General features: G+C 50.7%; 1 protein-coding gene across 1 annotated transcript in view; it reads right to left on the reverse strand.

Moving 5' to 3' along the window:
* Nucleotides 1-14,082: 14,082 nt before the first annotated feature.
* The window catches only part of INSR (insulin receptor), a 58,720-nt gene continuing 50,557 nt past the window's right edge, over nt 14,083-22,245 (reverse strand). The window contains exons 20-21 of the mRNA XM_027715471.2: nt 21,970-22,104; nt 14,083-19,615 (exon numbers count right to left, since the gene is read on the reverse strand). Of these exons, the coding sequence (XP_027571272.1) occupies nt 19,261-19,615; nt 21,970-22,104 (490 nt within the window). The 3' untranslated portion in view covers nt 14,083-19,260. The remainder of the gene's footprint in view (nt 19,616-21,969; nt 22,105-22,245) is intronic.

Genomic DNA, 22,245 nt, shown 5'->3' on the forward strand with positions numbered 1-22,245 from the left:
TAGCCAGGACCAGACTCAAAGTCAGCTTGGCTTTGTATTTCTGCAGCTATTGGGACCATGTGGAAGGGTAAGCAGAGGATGTCCAGGCTTGCAGAGGCTACAGCTCCAGTTTTTTATCTTCTTAATCACACCTTGAACTCATTTAATGCCATGGATATAGTCTATACCAACCTTCCACAACTGGAAGAGAAGTGTTGAAACTGAGAGGTATCTGAGGGGAGGCAACGGTCTCACAGGCAACGGTCTCTGTCTCTGGGACAGACTTGGACCTCAGTCTCTTCCCATTGTTGACACATTTCTGGAGAAGTAAAAAGTCATGGACATTTTTGGTGCTTTGTGTACCAAGGGAGCCTCCATCACAGCTGATTCCTCACCCCTTGCCTCCTGTTTTGTCAGGGTTATGATGCAGGATACATAAGGCCCAACTGTTTGTTGGCCTCAGGTCTGGGCTCCAGGGAAGCTGGAGCAAGTGACATTTGGGACTGAAACCTTCTTAGGCACTTCTCACTTTTTAGAACATGTATCAATTGTCATTGAGTCCAAAGAAGGGGAGTGACACTCCCGCCTTCAATTCACTGACAGAGGATTATAGAGTAGATAGAGCTAGACTCTTCTTACAGGTGCACAGTGACAGGAAAAGGGGTAACAGGCTCAGGCTGCATTAAGGGAAATTCCCGCTAGATATATGGGGAAAGAGGGCTGTGCTTCAGCATCTCCCAGGGCCTTTATCCTGCAAGACAGGGCAGTTTGCCCTGGAGCAGAGAAGGCTCATTCTTGCTGAGATTCCTGCAGACCTCCTGGCATACCCGGTTCAATGCTGGCACTGAAGGAGCCCAGCATGCGGCAGACCCTTCTGCCCCCCCAGCTCTCCCTCCTGCCCCCGTGCACAGCCTTCCCCACTCACCACCTCCTGCAGGCTGGGGCCCACCGTGAGCTTCGGGAGCAGCGGCTCTATCTCCACTTTGATCACTGTGCCAGCCCTGCTACTGCTCCAGGCTCCCAGCACCCCTTTGGGCAGCTGAAGGGACACGTGAGGCTGCGGGCAGGACTGGCTTCTCTTCCCCACATCCTCCTGCTCTGGGTCACTGCCCATCTCTGTGACATCCAGGCTGAACCTGATCAGAGGAGAGGAACAAGCCAGTTTAGCAGACATGTCCCAATGTGCCAGGCATGGCACAGCTCCTGCAATGTCCTTGGGTGGATGGTCCTAAAGCGCTCATGCATCTGGGACAAGGAGGGTCACAACAACAGGCACATGGAAAAGGAAATGCCAGGAAGCGTCAGCCTGGACACCAAGTCCTGAGCCTGTTAAAAACAGTTCCTCTGGCTGCCATCAGCGAGTCCCTCAGCTCCTTGGTCACCCGGGATGTTTAGTGCTGGATGGCTGCCTGCCCAAGAGCTGGCCTGCCTGCCCAAGAGCTGCTACCCTGTCAGCTGCCACACCAGGAAAGTCCCTCTGGGCATTTAGAAGTGGCAGATGATGATGTTTATCACATCACCACTGTGGCATCATGTCCTAAATCCTGCTCCCACAAGGGCCCAGCTTCGTGGAAGGAAAAAGAAATTATTTTCTGGGAAATGAGGGGTGGACCAGCTCCCCCAGTGCCCACAATGTCCTGCACACCAAGTGCTGTTGCAGTGCCAACAGCACAGGAGCAAAACGATGGATAGAGCTCAGTGGAAAATCTTAGTCTCTGCATGGGTTCTGTTTGCAGATCACAGTCACCTCATTCCTGCTGCCACAGACAGGCTTCAGGAAGTGTTTGCTTAGGGAAGAGTGGGGCATATTACCCTTCCCTGGCCTCATGCTCACACGTGCTTCATCACCCAGAGAGTGGACAGAATATGTCCCTGACACAGCTGCTCCAGGCTGCTGTTCCTCCTGTACCTCTTCCAGTATAAACTGTGAATGATCCACAGTGCATGGGGCAACAAGAGGTCTGAGAACCAAAGCCTGAGCTTGATAAAGAACTGCCAAGATTTCAGGCTAAGATAATTTTGAGGTACCATATAAGGAGGAGAGATAAAAATAGTCCTTGCTGGCTTGCACCTAAATCCCAGTCAGCTGGGAGATCAATACATTTGTCAGCAGGGAAAGCATTCATGTAGGAACCTGGAGGTCAAGGCATTCGTGTGTCAGGAGCAGAGGATGGCAGGAATTCCAGGCCTGACTCTGCTCCCAGAGCTCAGCATCATGCTACAAAACACAACCTCCTCTGCAGTCACGTGGAGGGCAGAGGGCTGGAGCATACAGAATCACAGAATATGCTGAGCTGGAAGGAACCCACAAGGATCATCCAGTCCAACCCTCAGCCTTGCATAGGACACCCCAGGAGTCACATCCTGTGCCTGAGAGGATCATCCAAACACTCCTTGAGCTCTGTCAGCCTTGGTGCTGTGACCAGTGCCCTGGGGAGCCTCTTCAGTGCCCCACCACCCTCTGGGGGAAGCATCTTTTTCTAATATCCAACTGAAACCTCCCCTGACACAACTTCAGGCCATTCCCTCACGGTGACTGCAGACACATGCCTCACCAAGCCAACTCACAGACAAGAAGAAAAAGGATTTGACAGAGCTCTCTTAATCTCTCTGTGATGGGAAAAATTCCCTTTGAGCCAGAGGATGGAGGTCATCGGGGCAGCTGATGCTGTTTAAGGTTACCTCCAGACAGAAATGAGTTCTCTCCAGATGAGAGATCCTCATTCTGGCCTCAAGACCAGGAAAAGAGGACCTTCCTACTGCCAAGGAGGCATTAAATCCTCTTGCTGCTCTAGCATCTGTTCCTCCACATCCCACCCAACATGAGCAGTGGGCGTCCAGCTGCTCTGGCAGATGCTGACAAGTGAGGGAGACCACCCAGCAGCAGCCCCAGCCTCACACACCATCATTGCACTGTATATATCAAATATCTCTCACAGTCTCTGTGCTCGCAGTCCTGCGCAGTCTCACTGTACCTGCGCTTGCAGTCCACTGGTGACAAAGGGCTCTCCCAGCTGTGCCTCCGAGAGGTGGATATAGATCTCACCAGTGTGGGGAAGGAATCCTGGGCCTCCTGCAGGTCCTGGACCTCCTGCAGGTCCAGCTCCTTGTCTGCCTCTGCAGGACACTCAGGAGTGCTGGTTCCATCTCCTGGCCCCGCTGCACAGGGGCACACGTGGCCTTTGTTGAGAAAGCAGCATTCGACCTCGCCGTAACGCATCAAGCAGGAAATGGGGTTGGAGAAAGCAACATCCACAGACAGTTTGCTCAGAGTTCCTGGTCTCTCTTCCAGTAAGCAAACAGCAGGCATGGCCTGGGATCCTTCTTCTGGCTGTGCTGCCGTCTCTGGAGCTGTTTTGGCAATGGGCGTGCTCAGGAGCCCCAGATCTTTGTAATACTCAGTGCCGTGGAGAGCAGAGTCTGAGAGGAGATCCTCCATGCTACTGTGCGAGTCTGCTGCTGGCACATCCAGCTCTGTGGAAGATGAATCCTCCTGCAAAGGCAGAACAAATCCCACCTGAGAGCCTTGCACTGATCCTGCAGAGGGGACACCTCCCATGCAGAACTCAGGTGCAGAGCAGGACCAGACTTGCAGATGTGTTTCTTAAATCAGATTTTCTAATAGCACCCCTCTCTTACTGCCTCTCAAAGTCATACCTGCCCCAGCCCCACCATCTCAGGGTCCCTCTGGGCTTTATTTCCCCCAACACCAATACAAAGCACTCAGGAATGATTTTTCCCAGCGACAGAAGTAATATAACCTTGTATTCCCTGACAATCTGGATCAGTACCCCTTTCCCCCATTCTTACTCTGCCACAAATCCCTCTGGATGTGGAGCTGACCAGCCAGCTTGCTGACCCTGGCTCTTGCCTCATGGAATAGCAGAAGGAAAGAAGACACTTGCCTTCTCTTCAGCCATGTTGGTGCAGAAGGAGTCATCCTCAGCAATGAGGGATGGGAGGAAGCTTTTGAGGGTGGGATACTCCAAAGCAGGAGTGCGGTGATCAGTGAATTCCCGTAAACATGGCTTGCAGTCAGACCCTGCAAGACAGAGAAGGTCACAGCGGGTAACCAGACAGCTGGGAGAGATGGAAAATCAGCTGCAATCGGGTGTTCTGCTCCCTTGCCCCTTAAAGATAGGCAGTGCCAGGCAATCTCTAGACCACAGCAGCCTTGATCCTGGTGCAGGGATTCTGTAACAGCAGAAATCTCATCCTTTGAGCTGCAGCATGTGCAAGGACAGAGACCAGGCTTTCGCCGTCCCAGCCAGACCCATGTCAGATGTCCTATGCTGCAGAGGCCATTTCCACAGTAAAAGAAGAAGACTCAAACACATTTTGATGGCTGTTATTGATATTATGGACCTTTGAAGCAGAAATCTAGGAATAAAAATACTGTCAGAAATTTTCTTTTCATCCTTAAGGAATAAAGGATGCCACTGGGAGGCAAATTGGAGGCACATTATTGACTCCAGACAACACTGAATGTGCAGAGCAATAGTGGGAGCACAGCTCACTCCTGTGCATTTTCCCCATGCAGGAATGTGAACCTGAGTGTGCGTACACCACCTGATAACTCATTGAGAAACAAAGCCATGGTCTGAATGTGTGTCATGGTACAATAGATCTTCCAGCTGAGTGAAGCACATTCCTATGGAGCGAGACACACTGTAAACCTCAGCCACAATCTCTAAACCATTGCGTGACTCACGGAGGTCTTTTTATTCTTTTGGGATACACACAGCTGAGGTGAAGGGAAAACAGCCAGGCTGTTGGCTGAAGAACCATGGTGGATCTCTGAAGATGCAGAGAACAACAGCAAGAGACTGTAAGTGGCCATATCTATCTAGTGGGAAAAACCAGCAGGAAACTGCTAGAAATCGCTCACACACCAGGAAAGGCAAGTATAAAAACATTAATGTGAGGAAGACATTGTTAAGAAACACACTCTTGGAAATCTTGCATCCTGCTGTGGGTTATAAAGCTCCACAATTCAGCCAGGAATTGTGTGGTGCCAACTAAAAAAAGGCAGCAAACATGAGGAATAGTTGGGATGTTTGTTCCTTGGATCCCACTACACACTGCAGATGCCAGATTTTCTGTTTTAAGGGGCGTTTGGTGTGTTTAAATGTCTGTGGTGGTTTCAAGTGAGGGACTATAAATAATATAGAAAGAAAACACTCTGTGAAGGCACTATTTTAATTATGGGCTTTCTAGCTATAAGATCAGGGAAAATCTGAAACAGGCTTTCTAGCAAGGTTGTAAAATTTACTTCACAAGACATTTTTAATGAATAGACAAATTCTTGTCCAGGATGTTCCTGAGCCACACCTGCAAACAGCAGAGGTTTAGTAACTTATTGAACATCACCTTTTGCTTTCCTTGAATTCATCTGGATTCAGCTTGTAATGAAAAATCAGCATTTTGAAGTCAATGCACCTTTAAACCAGCACAGGTTTTGGCATGAGCTTGTAGGAAACAGCACCTAAAAGTGTCAGTGAGCAGTAAAAGCCATTGAAGTCCCCAAACAGGCTGGGATGAAGGTTAAGGAAGAATGGACCCAAGGGAAGCAACCAGGAGGTGGGGAAGGTCCCAGGGGGACCAGGACCCTCATACAAGTACAAGGAAGGAAGAGAAAGGAGATTCCCTGTTCTTGCCATCCCTTCAGCAGCGAACTGCCCACAGTTAAAGCAGCAAAGGCCCGGGAGGCAGCAGGAATGTGGCTGCTGGAGCTGACAAGGATGGTGGCCTGACAAAGACCAGAGCCCTGGCCCACAGGTTTAGCTAAAACAAAGAGTTTTTTCCTCCCATTCAAGGTCCGGCCATCCTGCCAAGGCTACTCTGGGCCTGCACAAGGCTCTGTGCTGCTCTAAAGTGGATCCCTGGAACAGAGTCAGCTCCACGGAGGCCTGGAAAGTATTTCCTGTGCTCTGCCTGTGCCATGCAGGGCTCAGGATTTGGCCAAAGGCATAGGCTGCAGTCAACAGAGCCCCTCCAGACCCACCAAAGGACTTAAATCCTCCTCGGAGGCTTCAGACACTCTCGGTTCAACACGTGATAAATCAGTTCCAGGGAGCATGGTGGCTGTGGAGGCGGAGACACGCAGCTCACAGGCTGCAGCCATGGGGAGGCCATTTTAGGCAATATGTGAGCACCAGCCACTGCAATTCCGGGCTCCCACATCTCAGTCTCAGCCAGTTGATGCTAGGCTGGCACCGGGAGCAGAGCTGAGCTGTGAGGGTGCTTGGGCAAGGCAGTGATGGAAAGTTGTGGGATGGTGAGCAAGGAAGGAGCAGCGTGGAGCACACACAGGAGGGAGACAGGTTTGGGGGGCTGTGAACATCCCTATATCCACCATCAAGGTGGTCACCCAGTATCAGCAAGTGTGGCAAACTCTGGAGCCCCTTGAGTCTCTTGGACCATGCACTCAAGCCTGTTTGGAAGGATACATGTCCAGCGTGGTGATAAGGGGATGGGGAATCTTGGCCCCCCAGGCACTGGCAGACAGCAGCAGTCACCTTCCCTCAGTTTAAGCTTTAGACGGGATGACAAAATGACACTTTCAAAAACAAATACTGTTTGCTTTAGGAGAACATTAAGCAGATTAGGTATTGCATTTGCTTAATTCGCCTCTGGCCAGGAACCATAAAAGGTTATTGCTGCAGGGAGCAGCCTCCTCAGAGGAATTCCCAGGGCAGAGCTGGGGAGGAAGCTGGGCTGGGATGGTCCCTGCACTATGCCAGAGCTTCCCACAGGTGAAACATGAGGACCCTTGGCTGCTGCGTGCAGAGGAAGGAAGCAGTGACAGGTGTCCAGTGCATGTGACAATCTGGGACAATCTCGGGGGTTTTGATGCTATGGGGACAATGGGATCAGCTGGATGAGCTGCCCTGGCTATAACTCTGTGCAAGGCCACTGGGAGCTCAGCAGAGATTTTAATAATTCCAACTCAGACCTATAGTCAAACCCTCCCTCCTACTACCACCTCTGCTGCTTTCCCTCGGACAGGCTGGTCACTGGAGATGCACCCACGAGTGTCACAGCAGGTGACAGCATCAGAGCAGCCAGCGCTGGAACGAGCTCTGCCAGCAGTGTCCTGTCCTCACCTGCCCCCAGCTTGGTGCCGGATGCTACAGGTCTCCAGTTGACGCTGGAGCCAGGCTGACGCTGACAGGGAAACACGTCAGAGGAAAAACGGATGGCAGCTCTCACCACGCCAGTCACATCCTCCAACATCAAACATTGTCTGCGTTCCCACCAGGGAAAGGCCAAACCAAATGCATTGGGATAAAGGCACTGGGCAGTTCTGCTACGTGAAACAATCCCAGGAGGAAGGAAAGACCAGAATGTCTGGGCATTTCCCAGCAGCCAGGGTAGAGACTGTTGGAAAACCACGGGGAGCATCACAGACAAGAAAAAAAAGTGATTCCATCTCCCCCGGCCCCTGCTCTGCTGGCCCTGCACCAGCTGCCCTTCACAGACTGTGTTGCAGGGTGTCCAGAGCCATAGGGAAAAACCTTGGGAAAGCAAGTGCTGAACTCCCTGTGCCAAAATGAGCTGAAGGGCAGACCCTGGCCTGATCTGGGCCCCTCATTGTCCTCGTTGGCAGTGGTGGGGATTGGCTCCTGCAGCCCAGGCAGGGGAGGGGGACGATAAGCTGTCTCACACTGTAACACACTGTACAGGGAACTGCTGCCTTATCACCCTGCCTGAGGCCTGGCTGTTGGGTGCAGAGGAGCAGGCAGCCAGCACTGTTTTCTGCTCACTCTCAGCTGAAAGGTCTTGGCGGGGCTGAGGGGGATTTGCAGCCCCTCTGATTCACTCTGGAGTGAGACCCCAATGTTTTGTGCCCACAGCTCAAGCCCCATTGGGACAAACTGCTCTGAAAGCAGATGTTGAGAGGAGCTGATTCTACCCAGGTCCTCTCCAAAGCAGTCAGTGCTTGAGAGCACCGTGAGGCTGATTCATTTGTTAGAGAAATCAGCTCACCTGAGCCTTCCCAGTGAGCACAACCACCCCAGCAGGCACGGCACTGGGGAGGCTGGAGTGGGGTATCCAGCTGGACCCTGCCTCCTGCTCTGAACTGACGTTCCTTCAAGTGTTCAGTTCGGATCTTGGTCTCCTGCACATCCACATCAGAAGAGAACTGGGAGGGGTCGAGGAATAATGGAGGAGAAAGAGTGCCAGAAGCTCTAATGACACAGGTAAAGGTATCCAACATCGTCAGCCTGAAGTAGTGTTTGGAGGCAAGAACAGCAGTGTCCAGCTTCTCTGGGACTGCAAATGTCAGGGCTCTCACTTCCCTATTTCCAAGTCATGGCACCACATGCAGGAATGAGGTCAGTTCACTCAACTGCTGTCACTTCCCATCCCTGCTGTCAGACACTGGGAAGCCCAGCCAGGGCCACCCAAACTGCACAGCTCTGGCAGTGCTCACCAGCCCTCACTGGAAGACCAGAAGAATCTTTCCCCAGCATCTGCTCAAACCCCAAGCTCTCTCCAGGCAGCGTGCAGAGACAGCTGTCTGCAAGAACCAGGACCTCCAGCTCACTGCCAGCCATGAAACAAACTTAATACAAAACCAGAAGGCTGATATTCAACCCATTCCTCAGCTCCTGAAGGCATTTATGTGCCTTGAAAAGAAGATGAAGTGGAACAAAAAGCATTAACCAGCACTTAGGCAGTGTCCCCTGCAGGGAGGAGGGGTAGCACCCCAAAACAAGCTCTGCCTGGGGCCCCAATGTTCTTTGGTACCTGCTCAGCTCAGGACAGGCTGTCCTCCCATCCTGCAGCAGCCCATCTCCCAACACGCTCTCAGCCCACTCTCCCCACGCACAGGCCATTACCTCGCTTAAAGGACCATCTCTTCTTCCAGTGCTTGGAAAACGATGGCCAGGAGTGGTTGAGCAGCGAGTCTGACATTTGGGAGCCCCGTGCAAGGTACAGCCCAGAGCAGGAGACGCCAGCACAGAGCACAGCAGAGCTCAGCGCGCTCTAAGGCAGCGCTGCAGGGCTGCAGCCCAGGGGCTGCCAAGGGGGGAGTGGAGGAGCCAAGTGTTTTGTCAGAAGTATCAGCTGATGGAAGCTGTAGCCAGGGAGAAATTCCTGGTCCCTGGCGTTCCTACCTGTGTGATGGGTCAGTGACTTCCTACAGCTGGACCTGGGGATCAGCAGCCCCAGAACACACACAGCCCCCAAGCACTGCTCAAGGCTTGCAGACTGAAACAGAAAACATGCTGTTAGCACACCACAACCCCCTTCCCCTCTGCCAGAGCCTCCCAGCTCCATCCATGGCTGTCAGCTGTCAGCATGGCAAATCACCACCTTCCAGGCCGTTTGGCGGGAGCAGAACCTGAAGTGACACTGGGTAAGGGTCACCTGCAGTGCAGAGTAAGAGTTAAGACCACAGGCTTGACATTTGTACCTTTGTTCTTGGTTTCAAGTGCTGTGGTAGAACCCCTGCAAGGGACCACACGAAACCCTGTCCGTCTGCAACATCAGCATCCTCCTGCAGTTCACAGTAAGTCCCCATCCCCTGGCAAGGACCTTTCTCCAAGCCCTCCTCAGCTCTCCCATGCAGGGAGGCAGGTGGGAGCAATCTTAGCCAACTCCAAACTGCCCCAAGAGAACAAAGTCCCCATTCCGAGGTCTCCAAGGCCACTGCTCTTGACTGGCACCATCCCCTCAGCCAAGACTGGCTCCAAAGTTTGCTCCCAATCCCTCAATTAGGCTGAAGAAGTCAAGTTTTATCCCAGTGCAGCTGCTGGGCTCTTGGGCCAGACCAAACCTCCTCCCTGCTGTTTACCTGACACTTGTGGCCTCACTGAGCAGAGCACAGCCAGTTTGGGAACAACCACAGGTACCTCCTGGCTTGGAGCCCAGGCTGGGCTAGTGTTGTGCAAAGGCAGGTGGCAAAAACCATTTCCCTCACCTGGCCACAAAACCCAAAGTGTCATCAGTACACCCCTCCCCACATCCCCTCTGCTTCCATCTCCCCAGTAACTGGACTGGGCAGTTTGGAGTGGAATTTGGGGCTCCCAAGAGGCACGGACCCCTCTTGCACCCAGCCCAAAACCCAGCTGTGCGCAGTGCCAGGGTGCCTTTGCAAACCTTCAGCTGTGGCACAGCAGCAGCAGAAGCCAAGAGCAGCACCTGAAGGGTGCCCAGCCAGCCCAGAACTGCCCCAGAACCAGCCATGGGGACACACTTCTCTCCTAGACCTTGTCTCCTCCTCTTCACTCCTAGCAGAGTGAAGCTCCCCGTGAGCTCAGAGTCCCAAGTCCACGTTGTGCCCTTAAGCCTGTGCAGGGGGGAGGCTGCACAAAATCCAGCACTGGGACTTTTGGCTTCAGGACAAGTTGCTTCCTCACAAGGCCTTGAGGAAGACGAATGACAACCCCGTTGTTGTGGCATGGAGCTTGTGCGGGGAGCGACTTACCCTGAGGGCTGGAGGAATCCCTGTGGTGGGTTCCCTGTGCACATCTGGATCCCACAGCCCCGGCTTCTCCAGCTGCTGGAGCAAAGCAAGAAGCGGAGCCTCACCAGGGGAGCAGCAGCCATGAGGGTGGTTTGCTCACGAGGGCTGTTGGCTCAACCCTCTCACCGCTTCCCCTTTCTGACGGCACAAACAAACCCACCTCTCCCACGCTGCATTTTCCACAACAGCGGCCCCAGTGCTGCCCCAACAATCTCTCTCACCCTCCGGAGGGTCTGGGCTCCGGGAGGGTCCAGCAGAGTCCCCAGGGGGGTTGCAAACCCCCAGAAACCCAGCAGGAGCCCTGGGAGCTGCTGAACTTGCAATGGCTACGAGGAACAGCTATTGCCACAACTGCTTCCTGTTCTCTTCAGAGAAAAACCACTCTGTGTGTGTGCATGTGCCACGAAAGCCCGGCACACCCAGCCCAGCCCGGGGGCTCCTTGCACCATTTGAGCCTCACAGGGCTCCTATGAACGAGTCTTTGCTGTCATGGTTTGACCTTGGGCTGCAGCAGAGACTCGAAGCCCATCAGGTCTCAGTCTTACAGAGAATGAAACGACAGCAAAGCACGGAAATGCCTGTGATGGCCAAATTCATCCACGCAGGTGAGAGACAGGGACTTCAGCTCCAGGGCCAGAGGGGTGATGCCCCTGGTCCAGGCTCAGGTTTGTCCACACAGCCATTCCCTCCTTCCCAATGAGCCCCGTGGCTGATGCACACACACCACTCATCCCAGAGCCCCAAGCACTCACCAGCCCCAGCCAAGCCCTAATCAGAACAAGATCCACTCCACACTCCAATTACTCAGAGACCGCAGCTTTGGCAGCACTTAGAATAGCAATTACCCCGTGCTCCAGGAACCCACAAGAGCAAAGAGAAATTAAGGTTTAATTTCTCTGAAGTCCACAAGAGCTCGATTAGCATCAGAGATCAGGGCTGCTCCTAAACACCAGGCAGCTGCTCCAGCTGATGGGATGGTGAGTTGTCCTCAGCTCAAATCAGGACAAGCTCTTCTCCTTCAGCCACGTCTGACACAGTTTGGGGGTTGCCGAAGCTGAGCTATGCAGGCAGACTGGAAGGGATAAGGGCAGGAGGGCTGGCTGAGCCTCAGCAGCCTCCCCACAGCATCTTAGAGAGCCCAGCAGGCAGCAAAGCTCCTAGGACAGCAAGTTCAAGCTTTGTGGCTTTGTTTAATTTTGCATTTTAGGATCCCCAGAGAACAAGCTTGTGCCAGAAGAAGCAACTCCAAAACATCTTAAAATACTAGTTTGTATGCCGTCATTCCCCCAGTAAGAGAACTCCAGATGGGTTCAGTAAAGAAATGGCACTGGTGAGGCCTTGAGTTCTGTGTCCAGTTCCAGGCCTGGAAGAAGGACATTGAGGGGCTGGAGCATGTCCAGGGAAGGGAATGGAGCTGGGGAAGGGGCAGAAGCAGCTGAGGGAGCTGGGAGGGGCTCAGCCTGGAGAAAAGGAGGCTCCTCTCTGCAACTCCCTGACAGGAGGGGGGAAGCCAGGTGGGAGTTGGGCTCTGCTCCCAGGGAACAAGGGACAGGACAAGAGGAAATGGCCTCAAACTGTGCCAGGAGAGGTTCAGGCTGGACATCAGAAGAAATTTCTTCACTGAAAGGGTTGCCAGGCATTGGAAGGGGCTGCCCGGGGAGGTGGTGGAGTCACCACCCATTTGCTACTTGCTTTTGTAGCAACTCATTGCATGGGTGTACAACTCCCTGTATCCTCTTGAGGGGCAAGTCAGGGAGCAGAGCTCCACATGTGTCCAAAGCAGACTCCAAGGTTGGGCAAGGAAAGAGCATGAGCAGGGCTGAGGCAGGAAGAGCCAGGGCCAGAGCAGCTGTCAGGGAGGAGCTCAGCAAACCACACTGTGGTTGGATGGAGTCACGGGGAAGGAAATACTAAGCCATCATATTGACTCCACCAGATGCTTGGCTGCACCACACCACCTGGCTGGCAGCCCCACGAGGAGCTGGCACCAGCAGCAGCTCCTGCTCCTGCTGAAATGGCCACGGCAATCCCACCTGAGTGATGTCACTGAAGGGAAAGCAAGCAGGACATCTTCAGTAAGCAGATAAGGAGAGGAAGAGCAAGTCCCTCACCTCGTTGGTGCAGCTGAACAGGAGGGAAATCTTGGCTTTGTTGAAACAAAACCAGGTCTAAATTAGAAAGATTTGACGCACCGGAAAGGGCCTGGGCACGATGGGAGGCAAGACAGGAGGTTCCTGGTGCACATCCCATTACAGCAGCTCCACCCCAGGACGGTGGTGAAGCTGATCCTCTGACTTCTATGCTTTAAATCTGCCTGTGAGGAGTTTGTCCCCCTCTGAGGAAGGAAGACTTGGTCCATGCACAGAAAATAACAATTACATCACAGAGCCACAGCTCTTGATGTATCAGGCAGAAGGACCCCAGTACCAATGTCTACCCGATGGCATCAAGCTGCTGAGAACCCTGGGATGAGGGCATGGCCCATCAAGGAGAATTGCATTGCCTTCACACCACATGCCTGTGTTATTTGGGTTTATTGGGGCTTATTCCAATAATTATTTAGCATTAATTTAGTGCTTTCTCTATGGCGAAGCAGCCTTCAGGTGCTGCACAGACAGCAGACAAAAAATGAACAGTTATTCTTGGATAATTTATTCATAATTTTAATATAAACAGTTAATTGTTCAATACTCTGACACAGCAAGAATTTTTTTCCTCAATATTCAAAGATATTTTCTGTACATGTCACTGCTTGGCTCTTAGATATGAAAAGATTGAAAAAATAAATCAGGGGGGAAGGTTTTCCTTTCTCTTCCTTTTTAAAAAAGAATAAATTGTGGCACATTTGATCCTTTATTTCAAAGGAGAGTTATCTGCAGTAGTATTTGTATTCTGGAACCTTAAATATGCAGAGGGAAAGGTGGAAGGAGCAAGAATAAACTGGGAAAGAAAATAAAAAAAACCCAAGGCCTCACAGAATATAATTTAACATGAAACTGTGGCTTATTTAAGTGCAAGCAAAGAGCATTTGCTCTGGGCTGTGTTTGATGAAGCCGATGCCCAGTTCCCCCATCCATGCGGGTCCTAAAACACAAACCAGTTCTGATACTCCAAGAATAAAATCATTCCCCAAACTTAAGCCAAAGGTAATGCTTTCCCTGTTTAAAGAACACTCTTACTTTTCCAGATTTAGAGGTGGTCTTTCTAAAATTCTCCATCAGTTTTTGTCACAGGAGAAGCCCTTGGAAGCAGAGATGGTTGAAGCACTGGAATCCTTCTGGGAGAGTCTGAATTAACAGAGCTTTGGCGTCGAGTCCAGCTCGGAGCTCTCAGGTAATTAGTCCTAAGCTCAAGATTTACTGGTGCTGCTGGGACTTACCAGGGGTCGGGGCTCAGCTAAGCAAGAGCATCTGTGCCCACTGGCGGGAACCTCCACTGGCGGTTCCTCTTTAGCTGCCAGGACTATCCCAAGTTTTCCCAGCCACCTGCTCCCAAGGGACCTTCAGGGCTGAGAAAAGAAACTATTTGAATCCCACCAGCTGGAACCTGGACTGGGAAAAAAACCACCACCAGGAACAGAATTTTTTGCCGATTGCAAACCTGTTGGCAAAAAAATAATAACGCCATAGGAGTTAATACTAACTTTATTATACAATATTTAAAAAGTCATTTCTCTACCTGTCCCCTTACAGCTTACATTGTGCTGCAGTGAATTTGCCCAAACTGCAAGAATAAGTGCTTCCTTCCAAGAAGGACAAGCAAATTCATTTTAAAAAGAAATACACATTTAATGACAGCAGATTTGCTAAAAACGGTAACTTTAGAGTTGTTTTTCAACAGTCAGGTTCCTCCAGAAGTCAACTGGATGATTGGCTTCACTCTTGTGATGCTTGTAACGAGGCTGAACACGTCAAGGCCTTACACTGACACTCACAGACAGAATCCAAGCAGAGGGAACACAGAGCCAAGCAGAAGGTAATAAAAAGGCCAAATTCCATTAAATTCATACAAATAACCAAACTAATCTTATTTCAAATTTCATGAATTAACTTATTTCTTGATTCCAATCCATTTGACAGTTCCTTTCCCTGGACCGCACACACAGGACATTATGAGGAGCTCTTTCGGAGGGACCGGGGTGCCTGCACGTCCTCCGAGGGCACAGCAAGAAGATCACAGGGTTTATCTGCAGTTCCTGGCTCACTCCAGGCTCGGAACCAATCCCGCACGGATCACGGGAGCACCTAGCACAGCCTTGAGAGTAAGGTTTTATGGCACAAAGATATTTGACTTTCTGACTTGTAAAAACAAGGTTCCAGTCTTGGTAGCAGGAATCGCCACTTGCAGCGAAGGGCCTGGGGGACCTCAGGGTCCGTCTCTGTGTCACAGTGGTGTTGAGAGGGAACTCGACTGCCTCCCTCCCTCCCTCCCTCCCCTAAAACAGAGGCTCAGCACCCTTCTGGCTCCTGTCGTTTCCTACTTGCCTTCATCACAGTCAGCTCAGTAACACAAGAAGCAACTTTGAGGCTTTTTGTTTCCCAACATTATATGCAACATACTAAAATTAAGCAAAGTGTCCCATCGCTATAATACAAATTTAGGAGGAAAGAGATAAACTACCCACAAATTAAGAGTACCCTTTAGCAACCTAAAAGCAGCCTCTTCCATATCCACACAGCTGCTTTACGATCATCGTTGCAGTGTGGTCTAGTTCCCATCACTTTTCCCAACCCAGTGCTGGCACAGAGTTTTAGCTCTTCTATTTTACAACACAATAGAGTATTTACAAGCAGCCAAGACAGACACGTTCCTAACCTGGCAGACAAGCTTTGCAGCACTGCACTGGCCTGCAAGAGAAGTTCCAGATTGGCAAGAGTCATTCAGGAAGTGGCAATTGAATTTATGTGGAAACCTTTCTGAGAAACCTCCAGCCTCACACTTCAGACATTTTCTCAGTGAAAGCTCAGCAGAGCACAGAGAGCTGTTTCTTGCTCCTCATGATTCACCACAGAGTGAATTTCTGTCTATGTGGGGATGCCAGATTGTGTCCAGGAGGCTCCAGCTGCTCCTGGACAGGCTGAAGAGTCTCTTGTGCTGCGAGTGAGACGTTCTCTGCACACAAAGGGCAGGAGCCAACCCTCCAGTAAATACTAATGCAAGGAAAGAAAGAGCTTCCCACTTGCTGATGCTGGCTGCCCTCCTCCAGCCATCCCACCTGCTCTCCTGCTCCTCCTGAGCAGCAGCAGTGAATGTTGTGCTTCCACTGCAGCTGGGAATTCTCACCCCATAAGGATCTGGCTGGAGCAAAAGCAGCAGCTCCCCCCAAGAAAGGCTCAGCTCAACGCCCCTGCCCAGGCTGGGGGCGCTCACAGCACCCCAGAGCTTTCATCTGGCACATGCAGTCTCCACTTGTATAAAGTCCTCATGTCTCTGAGCAGAATCAGTGAGATCCAAGGAAGGATTGAGGCATCCCTGGGGCAAGGATCGTGTTGGCTATGGGCTGAGTAAGGATCTTCCAGCAGTGAGAGCTGGGCTTTATGGGTGATTTTATTCTTCCTAATTCTACAGCTGAGTGTGATCAGGAACAGCCACGAGCAGCAACTACTAGTGTTATTTGTTTTTAAAAAGGAGAAACACGACACCCTCCCCCACTGGTACCACACACCTCTCCACACTCCGGGCACAAGGTAGGAAGGATGACCAGAGGAATCTTTACACACAGTGCTGGGTACAAACAACTGCTCCGTTTGGTGCAGAGGGAAGATGAGCCATGGGAATGGACTCTTGTCCATGGAGCAACACATGCTCCCTGGTTCAGTGATCTGAGTGTTGCAAACCATGTGTACTCACAGGGCCAACCAGTATCAACCACGTGGAAAAGCCAGACCCAATACGAGGTTCCAATATTCCTTTAGATAAAAGAGCTTCTCTTTCCACAGTTATGATCACTGCCACTGGAAATGTTATCAAAGCAAGGGTGTGCTGGGAAAGATTTATTTCAGGAGGTCACTGGCAGGACCAAGACACTCCAATCCAACCCCAAGAGCAAGGGCTGGTCCCAGTCCCCGCTCCATGCTGGCACATGCTGCTCCAGGAGGAAGCAGCCTGCTTCTTTCAGGTCATGAGTTCACTACAGTCCAAACATTTAAATGGCTCTTTTGTTGTGTTGTTTTTTAAAAATCACAACAGAACTAATAGGACAAGATCAGATCCAAATTTGAAAATGGGTTCATTGTCACTACTGCTCAGATTAGGGATCAACAGTGACGAACTGTTCTCTTTCCCATTCCCTTCATGAATGGTCCCTGGTATTGGAATCAGCTGATACTGATTTTCCCTGATCCACAATAGGTCCAGACCAAAATATTTAAACAGGTTTAGAGGTGTGTAGTATTAAAAATATCCTTAAGAAACACTGAGGTAGACTGCACCAGAACAGGACAAAAATAATCCCACCACATCCACCTGCCAAGATTTTACGGATACAAATTTACATGTTCTGTGTGTTTAAGAAAACAAATTGTTTGTTGCTTTTTTTTTTTTACAGTGTTTTATATATTAAAATAAATAAAAAAATTCTAATAAGAAAAGCTTCTCTTCCTTAGAAAAGTGTGAGAATATGTCTTCTTTCCTGCAGTGTAGTATAGAACTGCTAAACAGTTACGACTTTGTAAAGCAGAAGAAATGTAAACAAGGCCTTTTGAAATCCAGAGGTTCTCACCCATGTCTGGACTGAGTTTTCCACCCAAAATTTTTGAGCAAGCTGTGCCCTCCACCTGGGTCTGCACTGAGCAGCCTCCAGCAGCAAAGGGCCTGACAAAGGGCTCGTGGTGGTGCCCAGAGTCCGTCATTGCCCCTCGAGGCTGTGCCCACCGGTGTGGGCTGGGAGAGGTGCTTCCCTACGCATTCCAGCAGCCCCTCTCCTTGGGTTACAACAGCAGCTCTGCCCGGGCCGGAATCAAAACCCACACACCAGCTAAGCTTCCCTGCTATCCCCAGGCCAGGGAGCCTCATTTTCTCCTGGCAGAGAGCACAAAATGGGTCTTGGACTTCTCCAGAAGTGGAGGACTGAGCATCTCTCTCCGCTTTTAAATCATCTCCTGTCTGACACAGGCCTGCAACATCCATCATCATCATCATCATCTTCATCTCCTGCTTCCGCCCTTCTCCAGTCGGACTCGCTCCCTCCACACCATGAGACACACGTAGTTCCACAATTATCCTCTAACATAGTTTGCTAATCAATCACCTTTGCCTTTATGCAAACAGCAGCACAACAAAGCACAGTCCAGAAGGCCAAAGCTGACATCCCAACGAGCCGAAACGCCGCATCCCAGGAATTCTGCAGCAGAGATCTCAGGGAACACAAAGTTGGACACCTGCAAGCACAGACAGGCAGCAAACCAGTCACTTCCAGCTTCTGCTGCATGTGCAGAGCCCAGAGCCTTGTGCTCCCCCCTTCACATCGTGTCCCTTTCTCGGCTGCAGTTCGTGCTTGTCCTCTCCTGCCGGCTCCATCTGTGGCACAGAAGGCAAAGTGAGGGAGGAGCAGGATCAGGGCTGGGATGTTCTGGTGTCCTTCAGCTCCCAATGCCCAAATTCAGGCTTCGACTGGAGCCAGCTGACTGCGTTGTATAAATCACGGAACTATTACAAAGCCTTGTCAAGTATGAACTTAACATGTGCTTCATCGCTCCTCCGAGGCTAAAATTAGTTCGTTCTGAAATCTTTGGACCACTTTAAGACCAAACAATCCCCCAAACTCTCCCTTCCCCGAAAGGATCATAAACAGTCAATAATTTATATGAAGTTAAGATTTAAACTAAAGACATCTTTAAATATGTTACAACAAACAATATATATACTCAATGCTGTAAGGACAGAAAACTCCGTGTCTCAGGTCAGGGGACTCCTACTCCGTTTGGTCTTAAAAGTACCCACAAATCTCAGATTTCTGCTCCTTTGGCTCCCAGCACGTTTTCTTCATTTGTGAATGAGAGAAAACCTACTCCCAAGAGTCCTCAGTATAAAAATAATCTGTTTAGGATTCAGTCCCTCCAAGGAAACGGAAAAAAAGATAAGTACACACTTCCAAGAAGAGGAAAGCTCCTGTGAGAACACAGAACAACTGAGTTGGAAGGGACCCTTCAGGATCATTGAGTCCAACTCCTGACCCTGTGCAGGACACCCCAAGAGTCCCACCATGTGCCTGAAAGCATTGTCACTCGTGTACAAAACCAGAAGTGTCTATTTTGCTATAGGTTCCACCCCACACAGATATACTGCACACACACGCCCACGCACGCACCCCTGGGACTTAACCCCTTGAAAAAGGATGAAAGCAGCAGCTATTGGTCAATCTGAGGATCTGGCGCATCCGACTGAGGTGTTGAATCCTTCAGCTGTAGCGGAGAGTCTGCCTGAAAGCCTGGAATTCTACTGGAAATGCTTTTGTCCTGCAGAAGGTTTGTTCCACACTGTGAGGCTGTAGCTCAGACACCACCAGCAAGCTTCATGTCTTCTATTGGCAAATGCAGATGCTTCTCCTTCAGTTTAGCTCACACAGTTGCTTCCTGTTGTGAAACCATGGTTACAGAAGGGACAGCAGCCATGGAAACCTCTTCCATTTATGTTCACAGATAAGTCCACTGACAACCAGTCAACTTGGCAAAAAAAAAAAAAAAGATTAAAAATCTGAAGAGTTTGTAGATGTGTGTCATACACTGTGGCAGCAATAACAAGAGTCCTGAGATTTGTGGAGGGGGGGGAAAAGCAGACAGAACCCTGGGGCCCAACAGGAAGTGTTAGGAAGGACTTGACCTGGGCATAGAGAGAATCCGCCCGTTTTTCTTGCCACCGTTCATGTGAGTGTAAGGTATGTGCTCCTCATAGTTCCCCTTGAGGGCCATGGAGGGTCCATTGTCCCTCCCCAGCGCTTTGTCCCTCTGGGAGTATGAGGAGGGGTCAAGGGGAATGCTCTCCATGTTCTCAAAGTCCATCTCGTACTCCTCCGTCTCCAGAGGTTTGTTCTCCTCGCTGTAGAAGAAGGAGACCTCGTGGAAGCTGGGGTGCAAGTCCTCCTTCAGCATCTCGATGATCTCGATGAAGGTGGGCCGCATTTTCGGGTTGTACTGCCAGCACATCTGCATCAGGTTGTGCCTGGAGCAGGAGAACCAGAGTCAGGGGTAGGAAGAGACAATTCCATGTACCAACCAAGGCTGGTATCCATGGCAGACCACCCACCCTCTGACATCCCGAGCTGTTTGTTTTCTTTCCAGCCTCCACACTGCCTGTAGATCCTGACAGTCCTTTTTCTCTATTTCTGTCTAGATCAAAAATTCCTTCCAATTCCTTCAATTGTTCTTAACTTGGCTTCCGAAGGAAACAGGGCTGTGGTTCACAGACTCTGTGTGTGTGTGCGTGCATGCCCTTACAGCCAGGTCATAGGTTTTTAATTAATTCTATTTTAATTTTAACTCAGCCTGAAAGACAACAAAGCTCCTAAAATTTCAAGGAAAATAAGAGGCTGGGCAGAGGACAGACGTGCTGTAAACATCCCACCCAAAAGAAAGGCTGCAGTAAGAGGTCACATGTTATCAGACACCATGGAGAAAGAACTTACAAATACAAATAGAATTTCAAACTGGAGTTTGTAACTGGCCATGAGACAGATGTCCAGCACAGCAGGCTTTTTTCATAGGGATACTCACAAAACATGTTTATTTTATGACTCTGGAAGTGCTGTTTTGGCCAGAAGCAGATGTGGGAAGAGGTTACCAGAACCAGCGAGTTACCATCTGTACTCTCTTTTCCAGCCAAGGCTCCTTCCCCTCACCACTGCTCCAGTGTGACTCCTTACACAGAATCCCAGGATTGTTTAGGTTGGAAAAGACCTCTGAGATCATCAAGTCCAACCTGTACCCAATGCCCACCTTGTCACCCAGCTGAGAGCACTTAGTGCCACATCCAGTCCTTCTCTGGACACCTCCGGGAATGGGGACTCCACCACCTCCCTGGGAAGTCCCTTCCAATGCCTGACAACCCTTGCCATGAGGAAATCATTCCTGATGTCCAACCTGCCCCTCCCCTGGCACAGCTTGAGGCCATTTCCTCTTGCCCAACTACCACCACCCCCGCCGGCTCCCCCCTCCTGTCAGGGAGTTGCAGAGCCAGAAGGTCCTCCCCAAGCCTCCTTTTCTCCAGGCTGAGCCCCCCCAGCTGCTCCTGGTGCTCCAGTCCCTTCTCCAGCTCCATTCCCTTCCCTGGACTCACTCCAGCCCCTCTATGTCTTTCTTAGGGTGAGGGGCCCAGAACTGGACACAGCACTCGAGGTGTGGCCTCCCCAGTGCTCAGCACAGAGGGACAACCACTGCCCTGGTCCTGCTGCCACGCTATTTTTGACACACCCTTCTTTCCAAATGCCCCAGCTCAGGTTAAATGCTCATTAAGGGGATTTTTTTAATTACTCTGAGAGCAGCCATTCAGGGAGCTCCTGGGCCGCGCCAGCAGACCTGGGATGCAGGAACCTCCAGACAGCAAAGATCATGAGCAGCTGCAAAGAACAACCCTTGACGTCGGCACAGGGAATGTCTGGCTGCAGTCTGTAACCTCTTTGAGGTGTTTTTCACTGCCTCCCTCAGTGATCTCTTCTCCCTGACCTTGCAGGCAGCCTGGTCTCATCCCTTCAATGGGGCAATGAGAAATGAAATGGCTTCAGGCAGGATAAATAGCTCATGGCTCAGCACAGCATTCTCCTGCTTCTCCTCCTCATTAGCCACAAAACGCATTTGTGAAAATCAGTGGCAAAAAGCTGTAATTCTCCACACTATTTATGGAGAGATCACAGAAAACCTCATCAGACCTTGGAGAAAGGAGAAGCTCCTCTCTGGCCTCTGTAGCCACCTGAATGAAGGTGGTGGCCACCACTGCCACGTGACATGAGTCAACTGCCATCCACCGGCATGGAGTGGAGGAAGAACATTTTCTTTGGGCCATTGACCCAGTGCTTATCTGTATTTTAAGTTTTTCCTCTGCTTTGTACTTTGTTCTCTTGTATCTGCACTCACGATGCAAGGCCTTGGCTGTTTTAATTTCCCTGCCATTGAAACACACTGGCTCACATCACAGAATCATGGAATCCTAGAATGGTTTGGGTTGGAAAGGACCTTAAAGACCATCTCATTCCACCCCCCTGCCATGGGCTGGGACACCTTCCACTGGACCAGGTTGTTCTGAGCCCTGTCCAACCTGGGTTTGGACACTTCCAGGGATGGGGCAGCCACATCTTCTCTGGGCAACCTGTGCCAGGGCCTCCCCACCCTGTGTAATCCCTGTCAGTGAAATTTCTGTGGGCGGTGCCTCCCCTAAAGTCTATTTTGGTCCTCCCCTAAAGTCTATTTTGGTCCTCCCCAGTCAAGGAGGGGTTAAGAGGTGCCACAGGTGGGGCCATCTCTGTTGGCCACACTTTGGCCCAGGAGTGCAGCCTGGCTGACTGTCTCTGGTTCAGCACTTACAGCCTCTCTGGGCAGTTGTCCGGCTGATCCAGGTATCCTCCATCCATGACAAACTTTAGCACCTGTTCGTTGGAGAGTCCCTGGTACGGCTGCTCTGCCAAACTGCTTATTTCCCAAAGGACCACACCAAATGACCTGAGAAAGAAAGAAGACTCCTGGTGAGAAAAGAACATCCCGGAGCTCTCCAAGCGACAGAGTTATTTTGGAGAACACAAACTTCAAAAGCGCTATATTTTTAACAAGAGGGTTTCAAAACAACGGCTTTGTTTTGTCTGT

The sequence above is a fragment of the Pipra filicauda genome, unplaced genomic scaffold (genome assembly GCF_003945595.2).
Source record: "Pipra filicauda isolate LSUMZ 115617 unplaced genomic scaffold, ASM394559v2 scaffold294_size920599_pilon, whole genome shotgun sequence".
Taxonomy (NCBI): domain Eukaryota; kingdom Metazoa; phylum Chordata; class Aves; order Passeriformes; family Pipridae; genus Pipra; species Pipra filicauda.